This window comes from Epinephelus moara, chromosome 20 (assembly GCF_006386435.1).
Source record: "Epinephelus moara isolate mb chromosome 20, YSFRI_EMoa_1.0, whole genome shotgun sequence".
Classification (NCBI taxonomy): Eukaryota; Metazoa; Chordata; class Actinopteri; order Perciformes; family Serranidae; genus Epinephelus; species Epinephelus moara.
Window position 1 is genome coordinate 41,443,344 of NC_065525.1, and position 17,397 is coordinate 41,460,740.

General features: G+C 42.6%; 1 protein-coding gene across 1 annotated transcript; it reads right to left on the reverse strand.

The window, feature by feature from the left end:
• Positions 1-42: 42 nt before the first annotated feature.
• On the reverse strand, positions 43-17,149 carry LOC126407351 (coiled-coil domain-containing protein 88B). Its single transcript, XM_050072149.1, has 8 exons — positions 16,883-17,149; positions 12,763-12,903; positions 11,412-11,612; positions 9,325-9,512; positions 5,595-5,808; positions 4,711-4,809; positions 4,547-4,614; positions 43-2,552 (listed from the first exon to the last, which is right to left on the reverse strand). Exons 1-8 carry the CDS (start codon positions 17,147-17,149, stop codon positions 2,393-2,395), a joined length of 1,338 nt encoding a protein of 445 aa, XP_049928106.1. The 3' UTR covers positions 43-2,392.
• Positions 17,150-17,397: the final 248 nt, after the last annotated feature.

Here is a 17,397-nt window from a genome sequence, read left to right on the forward strand (position 1 = left end):
GGCATCTTCCTTTTTTGAAATTGTTTCTCCCCCGTCAAGATTCCCCCCCCCCCCCCCCCCCCCCCCCTGTCATCTGTCCCTCTTTCTCATCTTTTATTCCATGAGTGGTTGCAAAACTCATGATCCTCCAAATGTTACAATATTTTAAGAAGTTGTAATCATTGGTGTGCCGCCGTAACGTTTCAAAGTTGCCTGTGTTTCTACCTCTTAGTTAGATGGGCTTTTGTTTGTTTTTTTTGTGCTGAGATGATGAAATCTAAGAAGAAGAACCTGTAGCTCAACAGACGCTTAAGTATTTGATTTAGTCCTGATTGCACAATAAAATTTATCGAAGCCGACTTTTCCTACGACGCTTCACATGGTTTACAAGTATTAATGTTTAAGAACGGAAGAGAAGCTCGTTTTTATTAATTCGACAGCTCAGCGTCCTCCCCGAGAAAACATCCCTGTGGGCTCAGAGTTTCATCTCGACCAGAATTTGGAGCACCAGTTTGAACGTGGCCCGTTTATTTTGAGCACTCGACATGGAGAGTGAAACCAGTGGATTTTTTAAATGTTTTTTTCTTAAATTGGCAAAGTCAGTAGATAAGATAGGAAGTAATCGACCCCCCTCCTCCTCCTCCTCCTCGCTAAAAGAAGTCTAACCGCTAAATAAGAAACATCGACTTTTACCTGAGAACTGTGCTGACAAGCCATGTTTATGTATAAGGCAATGGATTTGGATCATATTGTAAGGTATTCAAAATTATTGTGCACCTCTATTGCTTTAATGTCAATAAAGTCCAGTACATGAGCACCAAAGCTACTTTTCACTTTTATTTACAGTTTGACTTTACAAAAATGTCTCACACTCTGTAACACACCTTCACGTCTGAGATGACTACGATCAGACTCTCACCCTGCTGATGTGTGAGCTCACACACCCCTGCAGTGTCGGCTGTCTGTCGAAGATCTCAAGAAATTTGAGGTAACATTTTGTTTTTTTTAGGGCTTGAATCTAATTTACCTTCTTCTTCTTTCTTCACCGCACATTTTTAAAGAAACAGTGTGTCAGATTTAGGGGGATTTAGCCGCATCTGGCTGTAAGGACTGCAGCTGAAACATCTCCTGGTTAGTGTACAGGTTTTTACAGGGAGATAAATTATCCACAGACGTCTCTTCTCCAAAATAAACCGTCTAGGGGCTGTATTCACAAACATTCTGAGAACACTCTCAGAGAGCTCCTAACTTAGCCTTAAATCTTTTAGTAAGGAGCCTTAGCTCAGGAGCTTTAAAGGAAAGTTCTCTGAGCGAGGACGAGACAGAAACTTTGACCTCAGTGAGGAGGTGTGGTCGACCCTGTTCTTTAACAGATGTAATTGGTTGTCATGATCTTGTGAGCCTGCAAGATGTGGACCCCCAGTGGAAATGAGATGAACTGATTGTGGAAGTTTTGTCATTGTTTATCGCTGCTGGTGGAGGGTTGAGACAGACTCAACTCATCATTGTTTCATTTTTCCAGATTTCCAAATGTCTTCGTGTTGTGATCACATTAATTTCTGGTGTTACAGTGTCAGGCGGGAAATGTGTACATGTCCCTAATAAGATCGACTGCAAACTTCCTGCAGGATTTGATCTGAACTGTTCAACATTTCACTCTCATTCCACATTGGGAGACTATCTCTCTGACCTCTGTGTTTGCACCATTTATACTCAGCTTTAGAAACTCTTAAGCCTCTTAAGTCTTCCTCTCTGCTCCTAACAGTATTTCAGCATGGAGCCCTTTTAAGGTCTGAGATGCTTTGAGAATATATTTTATCTTCACAGGGGCCTAAACACTGAATAAAGCAGTTTCCCTTCATAAAAAAGGCTGAGGAGCGGCGAACTACGGTGGCCAATGTGAAAACTGTAAAGTCCCTATTTAGAGCCAGTGTTTGGTTTGTCCGTTCTGGGCTACTGTAGAAACAGTGGTGCAACATGGTGAGTTCCGTAGACAAGGACCTGCTCCCTTTGTAGATATAAACAGCTCATTATGAGGTAATGGAAACAACGGTTCTTATTTTCCGGTTATAACAGACTTGTGCCAGTATATCCCCCTGAATCCTGCACACTGGAGCTGGAAGCTTTTAGACAATACATACAGAGAAACTTGTGATGTGGACAATAGTAAAATATGTTTTGGGCTCCAAATAGAAACTGAGTACTTGCTCTCAGCCCAGTATTAAACCTGAGAAGACGTCCTAATGTATAACTCTGGAGTTGATTCAGGCTGTATGTGTGGATGGTGGACCAGAGCCTGGAGGTTCAGGTATCTCAACTCCTCGACAACAGTCATCTCCCTCCTCTGCCTGCTGTGACGATGAAGCAGGGCCGGTTTCACCATTCTCTGCTACAACAAAACAGCAGCTGTGGACTACTCCTGGTCTGTAGGGATCCAGAAGTATTCCACCACCTTCCTGCTTCTGCGTGGAGGGGCAGAGTCAGGTCGCTCTCCTCCGAAGGCAGGCAGCTCATCAAAGTGACTCGGGCCCTGATCCCTCCCCGTGTGTGGGGCAGAGACTCTGAACATGGTCCTGAGAAAAGAGTCATTAATATCAGTGTTACTGTACATTTAAAACACAACAGATCTCTTTCAGATTTTCAGTATCACCCCCTCTTTTTAGAATTTAGTTTTGCTGATATATTTAGGCCCTGACTGTAATATACTCCGTTTCATTTCCAACAAGTATCAGTGCAAACTCATTTTGTGTTTTCAAAGCATCACGACTACAGTCGCTTGCCTTTCAGGCAGATTCAAAAACAAGCAGAATATCAGCCAGATAATCAAAGCAACGAGCTATTAAAGATGGAAATTTCTAACATTGTGTGTTTGGATAAATCTATACTAACTCAGCACATCTGGATTTAGATATTTCCCCCCATTGTCCACTGAAGAATCACCCTGGACACCGACACTGAACATGAAGTGTTTTCTAGTATTTAGGCCCAATTCCAACCCGATCCCTTACAGACTCACTGACTTAGAGGTGCGTTCATGTGAAGTGCGTGTGTGAGGGCTGTCCCATTGTCAAATCGTCAAGTCAGTGAGTCAGTGAGTGAGCCCTTTATGCCCCCTTACCGTAGGTCAGCATCGATGCGGGCTTACAGTAAGGAAATTACCCACAGTTCATAGCGTTGTGACGTCAAATACAGGGGTTGCCCTTGGAACACCAGACGTGTTATAAAAAAAAACAAACGAAAACACGGTCGGCAGATATGCAAACGGTAATGTTATGGAAGGAGAGCGAAAAAACCAGATAAACAATGAAACATTACATTAACAAGGATTTAAGATGGTACATAAACACACATGAGGTCAGAGGAATACCAGTGGTTATATTCCACACAAAAAGAATATATGTCTATATATATATATAGATATATATTCTTTGTGTGTGGAATATATGCTGACAATAACCGATAAACAATCACGCCCAGAGCCACCAGTGTCAACAACATTTTGTAGAGAGGGGGATAAGTGCTGTCCCATTCCTATTTGTAGCATCCGGAGCCCTTTCAGACTCTCACACTCAATCACTTACAGCTGATGTCAGTTAAGTCAGTGAGGGTTCAGGGCTTGAGTCTTTAGGGACCGGATTGGAATTGGGCCTTAGTATCAAGTAAAGGCAGTTGAGCACTAGGTTTTCACTGGTTTTCTGCCTCCAACCATGTTCAACCGCCAATCTGGGGCTAGATCGCAGGCTGAGCAAAGTGCTCCATATGTCCCTCTCCCAAGCAACACTCTCCAGCTCCTCCTGGAGGATCCCGAGGCATTCCCAGACCAGATGAGATCTATAATCCCTTCAATGTGTTCTGGGTCTGCCCCGGGGCCTCCAACCGGTTGGATGTGACCGGAAAATGTCAAACTGGAGGTGCCCAGGAGGATCCTGATCAGACATTAAACCACCTTAACTGATCCCCTCTGATGTGAGAGAGCAGTGGCTCTACTCCGAGCTCCCTCCATATATCTGAGCCCCTCACCCTACAGAAGAAACTCAATATGTCCGCTTTTATCCACGACCTCATTTTTTTGTCACTACCCAGAGCTCATGACCATAAGTGAGGGCCGGGACATAGATGGACCCGTAAACCAAATGTTTTGTGTTCCGGCTCAGCTCCCTCTGACTCGTACAGCGCCTGCATCACTGCAGATGTTGAGCCAAACTGCCGATCCATCCCACACTCCATTTTACCCTCACTTGGGAACATGACCTTGAGATACTTGAACTCCTTCGCCTGGGGCAGAAACACTCTCCCTACTACTAGTGACTTTAATCTGATCAAAACAGAATAAAACAGAATTAATACAAGACCTAAAATTTTGCCATGGTCAGTTGAAAATCACCTTTTAAATAATGTGAAGGCTTAAATTCTCCTCCTGAACTTAGACCATTGTTTCAGCTTATCAGAAATATAGAACTCTTTGGATAATAGTGCCAAAGTGTTCATTGACATTCTGGGAGTACACCTGAGAACATGGTGAGTGATGGTGGCTGTGTTTAGAGCCCTCTGGTGGCCACAGTGTTACCTGGATGAACTCCTCTCAGGCTCTTCAGGACTGGACTCAGAGGTGGAGATATACACAGGGTCTCCTTCCTGAACAAAATCACATGACATAAGAAATGTTCACTTTTCTTTCTTTTTCTTAACTCTTATTTCATGTCATTTTTTGCTGCTCTAGAGTCGTCTCACCGTAAAATTTCTTGGGGTGCCGTCTTGATTTTTGAGAATTTTAACCCTCTGATCACTTTCTGTCATGCAGAGGAAATAACTCTTGATGTTGGCCTGACACTGTTGGAAAAAACAAACAGTTAAGGACACATCTGAAATGTAATGAACAGATACTTAGGTTAATTGGGTTTTAAGAATACAACAAGTGGAGAAGAAATGTCCGTTTGCACAGAACACACTTGTAATTCATTGTTCCTGTATGTCAGTCACCCTTATTGAGTATTAGTCTTTGCAAACAGATCTGCTGTGAGCTGGCGTGTCTATCACACTGCAACACTGTTGTAATGACAGTGACGCCCTGAAGTCATGTTTACTTTGGTGTGAATTGGAGCACAATTCAAATCACTTCAACAGAGAGAACCCCATGAACGACAGCTTTACTGTTTACTTCAGAGAACACTCGTTGATGATGATGATGATGATGATGATGATGGTGGTAGTAGTGAGGTGTGATGAACAGGAATGGCTGTCCTGGATGTTTTCTTACTGGTTCGTTCTGCCTGAGAGCCATCAGGTCCTCCTGTGCTCTGAAGCGGCTAACTCCTGGTGCATTTTTGTGTTTGTTGTAAAGTTCTTTGCCATACTATAGAAAAGGTGCTGAGTATATAAATTAAATGGAATTATTGTTTATTTGTATAACTTTAACATTGTGAGTAGTTCAAAGTAGCTCTTGACTGTTCTGCCTTTTTTCCAAGTAGATTTGCTACAGCAAACTGTTTAACATCTCACATGCTCAGCTGAAGTTTTGTGTACCCCAGGGCTTTATCCTAGGTCCTATTTAGTTTCCCCTATCAGTGGTAGTGAGGTGTGATAAACAGGAATGGCTGTCATGGATGTTTTCTTACTGCCTTGTTCTGCCTCAGAGCCTTCAGGTCCTCCTGAGCTCTGAATCTGTCGGCTAACTCCTGGTGCCTCTCCCTCCAGCTCAGGCACTCGGCCGTCCTCTCCTGCCTCTCCTTCTCAGCCAGGCGCCTCTCGGCCTCGGCCTCCCGCTGGGCCTGGTTGGCCTTTTTGCTCTCCTCCTCTGACGTCATCGCTCTGCGCCTCGAATTCATCTCACTGTGAACAAAAGACTGAAATTACATCCTAAAATATCTTTTTTTATCGCTGCACTACAAAGAATTTTCTTTGATTCTATTTTCTACATAGTTTGACAAATTCACTTTTATTTTTATCAATATATTTGGGTTTAACCGTACTTATACCTTTTCATTTCCAACAAACTTAAGTGCAAACACATTTTGTGTTGTCAAAGCGCTGTGTGCGTCATGACTACATTTGCTTACCTGAAAAATAAAAATCCGTCATCTAACTTTCACACTGATACAAAAACAGGCAAAATATTAAATCAAAGCAACAAGCGATTAAAGATGGAAATGTCTTTGGTGTACCTGTGCCACCCACTAACACAGTGTGTTTGGATAAATCTAAACTAACTAAGCACATCTGGATTCAGGATCGTCCCCCCAGTCTCCCTTTAAAGAACTGCCCGACTCCACTGACACTGAACATGAAGAAATGTGATTTAATGGGTTATTACTTGAAGGTAATGTTTAAATTCCACCTTAAATCTTGTGTAACTTGTCCTAGTATCAAACAGCCTTTTCATTAATCTCTATAAAAGATAATTAAAAAGAACAGTTTCTACTGTTTTCTCCTCCTCTGCCGCCTCCTGTTAATTCTTATTCTTCACTCCCCTCAGCTCCTTTGCCTTTCTCTCAGCTCCTGCGTCCTCCAGTCAAGCTCTGATTGTTCCTCTGCGTTCCCATATACAGTATACGTACAGTATGTAGCACTGAAGCAACATGATAATTTAATATCTCAGCTGATCTCATAAACCAGTGGCTTTAATTATGCTCAAAGAGCTGAAATGTGAAAGGTCATAAATGTTACAGCAGCTGTGAAACTGACCTTCATCATTCAAGCAGAAATGTCTTTTGTCCACCGCGTCTGACCGAATACAACCAATGAGTGCCAAGAAGTCTCTGACACACTGCTCGTGAACTGCGGTCAAACTCAAACTGCAGCAAATCATCTCATCTAATATTCTTCTAAGGTTACAGTTTATGCAGGAGAAAATAACCTCACTGTTTAGCTCTTCCTGTTTTTAAACCTGGGTGACACTGTGAACTTTAAACATCCCTCCTCTGACCCCATCGTTCTAACTTTCCTTCTTAAGGAAGTATTCATCACTACTGGTCATACATTCTGTTTATTCTCAGCACTTTTAGGAGTTTTAAATGATTTTCAAATTAACGCGGCTGCAGCTGAATCATTCATCCAAGTACTGCTGTAATGCAACAGCCTGATTTCACACAACTGTCAATGATAGTTTACATATTACATATTACTAATAATGGTTTATTAGTTTAAATTGTAATGTGTAGACTTTAACACTAGTGGACTTGACTGGTACGCTTTTTCATTTTCTTGCATGTAGATACATGCTATAGCAAAGAGTTTAGAGTCTCACGTGCTCAATTGAAATTTGGTGTAAACCAGGGCTCTGTCCTCGGTCTTATTTAGTTTTCCTTATATAGAACACACTGATCTTGTGAAGTGTTGTCTCTGTAAGGATATTTTTTTATCTTTGTTGTGCAGATAAAACACAGTTGTCTAGTGGTAATGTTGTTTTGTGTCCTCTGGATGTGTAATTTGGCAACTGTTTACTAACTAGTAAGTTAACCATGACAACATCATAAGCTGAAGTTTTGATTTGGCTGTGAATCTGGCAGCAAGTACATTTTGTATCCCTCCTTCTTTACTAAATATTAATTAATGCAGCTTTAACAGTGAACAGTGTAATGTCTGTCTACTGTTTAACATGAACAACCTCAAAGACCTTTTCTGACCAATAATGTGACTGACTGTTGATTTTATATCAAAAACATTTTTAGTCTTTGCTAAAATACAAAATGTTTTCTCTTTGTTTTGTTTAGTGGCCTGCAAAGCTGCAGACCACTGTTAGAGACCAACAAACAACAAAACTGGTTGTGTTTTTGTTGATTTTTTTATGCTCCATGTGTGTTGTTTCGTGGCGACCCATCTGTGTTTCAGTGGCTTTTAAGGCTGCAAATGTGGGTGTTTAGTAGCAACCTGTCTGCCTTTATTCAGCCGCTATTTAGGTTCCAAATGTGGGTGTTTAGTAGCAACCTGTCTGTCTTTATTCAGTTCCAAATGTGGGTGTTTAGTAGCAACCTGTCTGTCTTTATTCAGCCGCTATTTAGGTTCCAAACGTGGGTGTTTAGTAGCAACCTGTCTGTCTTTATTCAGCCGCTATTTAGGTTCCAAATGTGGGTGTTTAGTAGCAACCTGTCAGTGTTTTTCAGCAGCTTTTTGGTTTCCAAATGTGGGTGTTTAGTAGCAACCTGTCAGTGTTTTTCAGCAGCTTTTTGGTTTCCAAACATGGGTGTTTTGTAGCGATTTGTCTGTTTTTTTAGTGGCTTTTAATGCTCCACACATGGATGTCTTTTAGCAACTTGCCTGTGTTTTCCAGTGGCTTTTTAGGCTACAAATGTGTGTGGGCTCCAAACACGGGTGTTTTGTAGCAACCTGCCTTTGTTGTTCCGCAACTTCTTAGGCTCCCTATGTGGGTGTTTTGTAGCGACTCGTTACTGTGCTTTTTTAGTGGCTTTTAGGCTCCAAACTTGGGTGTTTTGTAGCGACCCATCTGTGTTTTTCAGCAGCTTTTTAGGCTACAAATGTGGGTGTTTAGTAGCAACCTGTCTGTGTTTTTCAGCAGCTTTTTGGTTTCCAAACGTGGGTGTTTTGAGGAGATTTGTCTGTTTTTCAGTGGCTTTTAATGCTGCAAATGTGGGTGTTTCGTAGCAACCTGTCTGTCTTTATTCAGCCGCTATTTAGGTTCCAAACATGGGTGTTTTGTAGTGATTTGTCTGGTTTTTTTTAGTGGCTTTTAAGGCTCCAAACATGGATGTCTTTTAGCAACTTGTCTGTGTTTTCCGGTGGCTTTTTAGGCTACAAATGTGTGTGGGCTCCAAACACAGGTGTTTTGTAGCAACCTGCCTTTGTTGTTCCGCAACTTCTTAGGCTCCCTATGTGGGTGTTTTGTAGTGACTCGTTACTGTGCTTTTTAGTGGCTTTTAGGTTCCAAACATGGGTGTTTTGTAGTGATTTGTCTGTTTTTTTAGTGGCTTTTAAGGCTCCAAACATGGATGTCTTGTAGCAACTTGTCTGTGTTTTCCAGTGGCTTTTTAGGCTACAAATGTGTGTGGGCTCCAAACACAGGTGTTTTGTAGCAACCTGCCTTTGTTGTTCCGCAACTTCTTAGGCTCCCTATGTGGGTGTTTTGTAGTGACTCGTTACTGTGCTTTTTAGTGGCTTTTAGGCTCCAAACTTGGGTGTTTTGTAGCGACCCATCTGTGTTTTTCAGCAGCTTTTTAGGCTACAAATGTGTGTGATTTGTATAAACTTGTCAGCGAAGCATAGTGTCAAGAAAAGCAGTTGTTTTTTACAGACATTGCTGCGTTTTCTGCCGAGATAGTGGCATAAAAAGTCCCCCAGATGTCCAAAAGTGTATTTTATGTACACAGCCAGGTGCCCGTTAAATCAACCCACCTCTGTTTAATTTGGACATTTTCCTCGGTGATCTGTCTGAGCTTGTGTCGGAGGTTGTCTCTGTCCTCCTCCAGGCTCCTGTTCTCCTGCAGCAGGGCCTGTTTCTCCCCAGACACTCGGTCCAGCTTCAGCTTGGTTTCAAAGTAGTTCTTTTCTGTTTGTGCCAGTAAAAGCTGCAGATCAGTGTGCTACAGAAGGAAAGAGCAGATACCAAATTTATGTCACGGGTCATAACTGAGTCGACTCAGTACACTGATAATGTTACATCCTGTTCTTGCCCCGAGTGATTGAGGGGATATTGATGCTGGTAACAGAGAAGGGAAACCCCATCACAAAACTGAGCTAAAAAAATTCCACATTAATCTAGTTAAAGAGATGCCATCTAAGGGTTATTGCTCTGCTCACCAGTGCATAATCAGGGAAATAATGATGATTTATTTGTTATGTGTTCCCTCTCACCCCATGATCTGGAGACAGTCATGGGTTTCTCACCATATTACCATGTCCTGTTATTTAACTGGCTTCAAGGGTGGCGGAGAAATTATTTTAAAAGCATTTTTATTTGTTTTTTTCTGAAATTCAGTGAGGTGGCCCTGTGTTACATTGAAGACCTTTTAACCCTCAGGTCTCATCTGACCTCTGACCTAAAGCTGTTGGCTGTTACGCTTCTTGATTCTCAACAGTCTCCCAAAACTTATTATGATGCACGTTTCCACAACTGAAACATGTTTTTTAGCTGCAACCAGCAGCTCTAAAGCTCACTCTGTCCCTACCCTTGGGCAGCCAAAGTTTTTTAGCCTGGTGAAAAAAACAACAACAACAAAGCGTTAAGCCGAAAGCCTTATCTATAGTTGGGCTCATAACACTGTTGATGAGTGTCACTACACATAAATGACCTATTTTCGACAAAAAAGTGTCACACGTCTGCGGACTTTGGTAATGTAGCAGACAAAGTCATATTTTGTTGCCTGTGTGATCGGTAGCATTATTACCCTCACCATGGAGACACTATCGAAGCAGCCGTCTGTCAGCAGCAGCTCCTGCAGAGCTGAGAGGACAGAGACCAGTCAAACTGCTGTCGCCAGGCTGACTGACAACAGACATTACTGAACCAAAATAGTTTCCATGTCAGCTCCATGGTAAGAAACCAACAGTGTTTGTATTTATTGATTCATTGATTTTACTTCACAGTCCACTGCAGCGAGTGAGGGGAATCTGCCGCTCACAGAGAGACAGGGAGCTGGTCAATCGATGAATATAAGGTTAGCAAGATAAACACGTACAGAGGGATATTGATGTGATTTAAACATCCGTCTGTGCAGATTACTATTCACTGAACATGACAGAAACAGACTGAAGAATAACGCAAGAGGTCTGGTTGGCATGGAGATGAGTGAAACCCTTTCAGAGCATACATTAAAAAAGCTGCGCTGCTCTTTGATTTTTGTTGAATGACACCCTTCAAACATGTCGAGCACCCAACCATGAATCAGGCTTTAGTCTGTCTCTCAGTGATTACCAACATGTCTCACATCTGTGCGTGGCATTCAAAATAATTTGTTCCAACTGAAGACATAAATCTTTTTTTAAAAAAAGGATCACAAAGACATCGTTTTATTTTTAGAATAGGTAAAGACCTGAGTGAGCTGGGCACTGTATTTTTTTAAAAACATTCAAATAGCAGGAGGCAATGTATTTGTTGGGACGTAATAATACACATTTAGTATTCAGTGTTTCAGATATAATGTAGTTTGTTTTAACAGGTATTTGTCATACACTTGATTAAAATTGCATTTAAGAAGAAACTATTTTACTATTTTATTCTAAGAATCAAGAAAACTTTTGCATGACATTTTTTATTAATATTATCATTTGTGATTTTCAGACTTTTATTTTCAGTGTTGTTTCGTATTTCTTCATTCCACAACTCCTGCTCCTCTACAGCCACTGACGGAGCAGCGTATACGTTACCTGCTGTACTACAGTTACACTAATTACCGCCTCTAATGATCTCTGCTCTGATGCTGACAGGCTGTTTAAAGGTGAGTGTGCAGATCAGCTGACGATATCTGGGTCAAACTGTGAACCTCTTTTTTAAGCTGCTGCAGTTCTTCACTCAGGCGGCTCCTGTCGGCCTGCGCTGCCTCTTTGTCCCGCTGACAGCCGAGGGCCCGAGCCTCAGCCAGGGCCAGGCTCTTCTCCGCCTCCCCCCTGGACTCCTCCGCCTCATCTGCAGCTCGTGAGCACAGCGTGGCCCTCTGCTGGCTCTGATACACCCTCTGCTTCAGCTGACGGGGGTCACAGAGAGAGGCCAGTGTTAAGTGTGGCGACGGGGTCAAACTGTCGAGGATGGCCTTTGTTTCAACTGTAACACGACTCTGAACACAGTCAGTGACTATGTGGCATGAATGGACGGAGGTTAATGGTACTACTTGAAACTACTTAATACATTTGTGTAAAATCATTCCCATCATATGAGACTAAATACAATCAGAAAATGTTTTGATATAAATCAGATGCTGCCTTCTTCTCATATTAAAGGGACATTCCATCTATTTTTACACCAAGTCAGTTTATCAGTCAGCCTGTGAAAGCAGTGCAACATCTTTATAACAGATTCATGTGTTAGCAGGCATCATAAAGAAGCTATTAGTTGCATTATGGGGAATGTAGGACCCAGTGTTTTTGAGTTTGACTCGTGCAAACTAAAGTCAGGATATCTCGGCCTCTTCTGCAGCTATATTCTTCACTCACTTTTTAATTAAACAATCAATTTTGTAATTCTAATTCTAATGTTGGTGGGTGTTTTATGAAGACTCAGCCTGTTCTTGTCCCCATGTCATCAAATACCGATCCTCTGTCACGCCACTCAGTGTGTGATACCGACACCAAAGGCTCCCTTTAGCGCTTGTATGATTTGCTCAGAGCTTTCAGCTAACTCTCATGTAAACCCGTCCGTGGCAGTACTTGACGCTGGGAGCAACTGACATAGTAAAAAGAGCAAGAAAGTCCATGTAGGGTGAGAGGAGGCGCAGGTGGATGAGTCAAACAAACCCAGACTATCAGATTCAGATTTCTTTACTGTCATTGTGCAAACATGCAACAAAATTCAGGTTCACTCAGGGACCGGGCTCAAATATAAAAATAAGTAATACATAGAAATAAAATAGTAATATACACATAAGTTATTGTACTTAATGTGTTTTAGTGAGTTCACATCAGACCTGAGCTTAACTGTGACCATTTTACAGCATTAAACAGGTGTTACAATGTGTTTCAACTGTGCGTCACAAAGAAACACTGAAAATGGCCCTCTGCATCCCTGTGAGACGCTGAGGGATGAGAACACGTCTCTTTCTCAGTGCTCAGGAGATTCATGCCTTTATTTCTCATCTCTTGTTTGACACAGTGTTTTAAAACCATGTCCAGTGTTTGTACCTCTTTGACTTGCGCCTGCAGCTCCTGGTTCAGGTTCCTGAGGTTCCTCATGGTCAGCTCGTTCTCTGTGCGCATCACGATCCGCTCCATGTGGATCTCGTTGGTTAAGTACTTGTTTTCTTTTCTCAGATCTTCACATTCCTGAGGACAGTTTACATTCACACTAACTGATGGAGGAAATTTCTCATTTCAACCATCAATTAACATTTTTCACACTTACCAAAGCAAACAAAACATTTTTATTCTTAACATCCACTCTCACCATCACTTTTATCATTTTGGGATTTATGTAGTTTTATAACTAGGTTCGGGAACAAAGACCACGCCTCGAACACAACAGTATTTAAGCACACCTGATGCATTCTCTTTCCCTTCGACACATTTCTCACATCCCACCCACCCAATCCCATCTTGCCTCTTACATCTTTTTCTCTGCTCCTTTCTGCATACAGGAACCAGTGGGGGCTTTATCCGAAACCGAGCTCACGAAGAGACAACTCCCCCACTCAGTCTCACTCCCGGGATCCCTCCTGTGTTCCTGCCTTTGACTCAACATGTTCATCACCGTGCTCGCCTGCTACCCTTCATCCCTCATCCCTTCATTCCACATCCCTTCATCCATCATCCCTCAACCCTTCATCCCACATCCCTCAACCCTTCATCCCACATCCCACATCCCTCAACCCTTCATCCCTAAACCCCTCATCCCTCAACCCTTCATCCCTAAACCCCTCATCCCTCCATCCCTCATCCCTTCGACCCTCAACCCTTCATCCCTCATCCCTCAACCCTTCATCCCTCATCCCTTCATCCTTTCGACCCTCAACCCTTCATCCCTCATCCCTCAACCCTTCATCCCTAAACCCCTCATCCCTCCATCCCTCATCCCTCATCCTTTCAACCCTCATCCCTTCATCCCTCAACCCTTCATCCCACATCCTACATCCCTTCATCCCTAAAACCCTCATCCCTCCATCCCTCATCCCTCATCCACTCGACCTTCAACCCTTCATCCCTTCATCCCACATCTCTCAACCCTTCATCCCTACACCCCTCATCCGTCCAGCCCTCATCCCTCATCCCTTCATCCTTTTGACCCTCAACCCTTCATCCCTCATCCCTTCATCCAACATCCCTCAACCCCTGATCCCTCATCCCTTCATCCTTTCGACCCTCAACCCCTCATCCCTCATCCACTCGACCCTTGACCCTTCATCCCTCAACCCTTCATCCCTCATCCCTTCATCCTTTCGACCCTCAGCCCTTCATCCCTCATCCCCCAACCCTTCATCCCTCATCCCTTCATCCTTTCGACCCTCAACCCCTCATTTCTCATCCCTTCATCCAACATCACTCAACCTCTGATCCCTCATTCCTCATCCTTTCGACCCTCAACACCTCATCCCTCATCCACTTGACCCTCAACCCTTCATCCCTCATCCCTTCATCCCACATCCCTTCATCCTTTCAACCCTCAACCCTTCATTCCTCATCCCTCAACCCTTCATCCCTCATCCCTTCATCCTTTCGACCCTCAACCCTTCATCCCTAAACCCCTCATCCCTCCATCCCTCATCCCTTCGACCCTCAACCCTTCATCCCTCATCCCTCAACCCTTCATCCCTCATCCCTTAATCCTTTCGACCCTCAACCCCTCATCCCTCATCCACTCGACCCTCAACCCTTCCTCCCTTCATCCCTCCATCCCTCATCCTTTCGACCCTCAACCCTTCATCCCTCATCCCTTAATCCTTTCTACCCTCAACCCCTCATCCCTCATCCCTCATCCACTCGACCCTCAACTCTTCATCCCTCATCCCTTCATCCCACATCCCTTCATCCTTTCGACCCTCAACCCTTCATCCCTCATCCCTTCATCCCTTAATCCTTTCGACCCTCAACCCCTCATCCCTCATCCCTTCATCCCTCAACCCTTTATCCCTCATCCCTTCATCCTTTCGACCCTCATCCACTCGACCCTCAACCCTTCATCCCATAATTCATCATATGCAATAAATCACCAGCTACCGCAGTTACAGTTACCTTGGTTGTCCCTCCACTGGCTGTTCACACTTGTTGGCAAAGTAACTGTAGAAAACTTCCACTGATCCTTTTTAGTAACTGGGGATAGCTGCTGATAGCTACCAATAAAAAACAAAAGCACTATTCTCTTCCTGTTTTGGTGGCACAGGGGTCGATGCACTTCCCTTTGTGCCACATATCGAGCCCATACAGAATCTGTGCCTGCAGATTTTAGGAATATAGCTGCTGCTTGTAAAACTCAGAATGTCGTCACTGTCTCCTCCACCTCCTCGTGCATGTGTGTGACAGTCGTGTGTTGTATGCAGTCAGCATTAAAATCAAAGTCAGTTGTGTCGTGAGAAGAAATGTCAAAAATCTGATTTACTGTTTACAGATTGTTAATGGATTAATGTTTGTGTGTGCTGCATATTGAACCCTCCATTTTAACGCCCATGTGTCTCAAAGTTTGTTAACTGACTTTTCCAACTAATATTTAATTTTTTTGTAAGGATTCAGGATTGAATCAAATTTCTGAATCAAAATTTCTACTAAAATCTACTCAGTAGTTCTTTTCCCCTGCTTGAGGTGATTTTAGGTTTTAATGTGTTGTGTGAGGTTATTTTGTACGGAAGCGTATTGCATTCACTTGACAAATAAAAAAGCCCTGCTTTTCTGAGTATTTTTTCTGTTTTTCGGAGTAATTCATTTATTTTTTTGTTTTTTTGGTGTAATATTTTCTGTTTTTCGGGGTATTTTTTTTCTGTTTTTTTTGTGGTAATTTTGAAAAAAAAAATTCCTGAACGAGGAGTCGAGATACTTCAAAATCTCGCATGAAGCTCCCACCTGGCACCTGCAAGTGACCGGTGCCTGCGTAAAGTCGACAAACTAATGATAACACCATCTATACGACTTAAAGACAAGAGTATCTCCCAGCGTCTCAAACCCAAAATGAAGTAAAACTGGATTAAACTAAACAAGCGGGTCATGTTTGCTTCCATTATCAAGCTCTCAAGAAAGGAATGAAAGCGTCTGTTGTTCTATTGCTCTCTTAACTCAGAAAAACAGAAAAAATTACTCAATAAAACAGATTTTTTTTTTATTTGTCAAGTGAATACAATACGCTTCCATAATTTTGTTCAAAAAATATATCAAAATTATAAATTAAAAATGAATATTGTCGATCACATTATGAGTAACAGAAAAACATTCTGGAGATTTTCATTTTGGATTGCTGCTGAAAACGGTTAAAAAAAATCATAGAGTCTGTTTGGACCTGATTATAGGGAACCTATCTAAACACTGAAGGTGTCATTATCTCACAGACATTATACTGTGCAGTCAACTTATAATAATTAATATAATTCACTTCATAAGTTAAAGCGAAAAATTTCTCTGTTTCATTTTTGACTTTGGAAATTGCAGTTAAATAAATTTAGGTAGTCGAGAAAGAAAATTTCACTGTAAGGTCCATTTAGTAACTGTTCAAGAGTTTTGATTATTCTGCATGGTCTTCATCAGCAGATGTAGTTTACATTTGAGATTTGACATTGAAGGTCAAAGGTCACTGACCTCACAAAACATGTTTTTATGACAAAACTTGACACAAATGTCTAACAGGATAAAATGATGAAGGTCAAANCTGTGTGAAGCATCCATGTTTTCACTGACATGGATGGAGACTGTCAGCGACACTGGACTGGTGGGTGGAGCCATAAACCAGGAGGTGGTGATTCTAGTTTATCAATGTCATGATTTTTGTGCACATTAAAATCAGACAAACTTGGCTTCAAACCTTTCCATCCAACTCTTAACATCACACAGGTAAACATGCTGCACACTTCTATTCGCATGTCACTTTTTAAAGCAACCAAGCAATTTTCTCCTTGAAGTTGTTAGAGTGTTACTACTTGTGTCTGTGGTGTTGAATATTCCTGTGAGATCACTTTTATCTACCTGTAACATTCCTACAACTTAGAGTTTAATTCAAGTATTTGAACAGTTCGTCTCTAAAATGACGATGACAGTACAGTAGTAAAGTTAACAGACTCTCTGAGGACTGATCCAACACACCTCCTCTCCTCCTCCTCTCCCTTCTTACCTTCCTCTTTCTGACCAGCTCTCCCTGCAGGTGGTTGATCTGGAGGAAGGAGCCGTTGGAGCTGACGGCACTGACCGGTCGCACCACCCGTACAGGCCTCCTGGTCGGTCTGGAGAGACCTTTGACCTCCTCCACTGTCCCGTTCCCGAACCGGCTGTTTCTGGTGACGTTACTGCTGCTCATGGAGAAAGACTTGTACAGGCCGTCATCTAGCGAGGCCCTCCCAGCCGTCTGCAGGTCGTTGTGGGACTTAGCTCTGAGTGACATCTCAGACCAGGTAAATGCAGCTTTGTCAGAATGTGACTTCAGTGTGTTTGACGGTTCTCTGAGAGCTGTCAGGCTCAGTTTGTCTCAGAACATGATGTGAATGAAGTTCTCAGTTTCACGTCGAGTTCACTGGGTGGATCCGATCACCAGCTGAGTGTCGTTCATTATTCATGAGGTAACATGATCGGACAAACCTGCCTGAACAGGAGCAAACAGCCTCTGCGTTGTGGTGTGAGGGAAACTGTTAA

Coding starts and splice junctions, on each gene's coding strand:
- LOC126407351 (XM_050072149.1), bottom strand. CDS start 17,149: ATGTCACTCAGAGCTAAGTCCCACAACGACCTGCAGACGGCTGGGAGG. Junction 5,809..9,324: donor AATGTCCAAATTAAACAGAG/GTGGGTTGATTT, acceptor TTTTGTTCACAG/TGAGATGAATTCGAGGCGCA. Junction 4,615..4,710: donor GCACCCCAAGAAATTTTACG/GTGAGACGACTC, acceptor GATTTTGTTCAG/GAAGGAGACCCTGTGTATAT.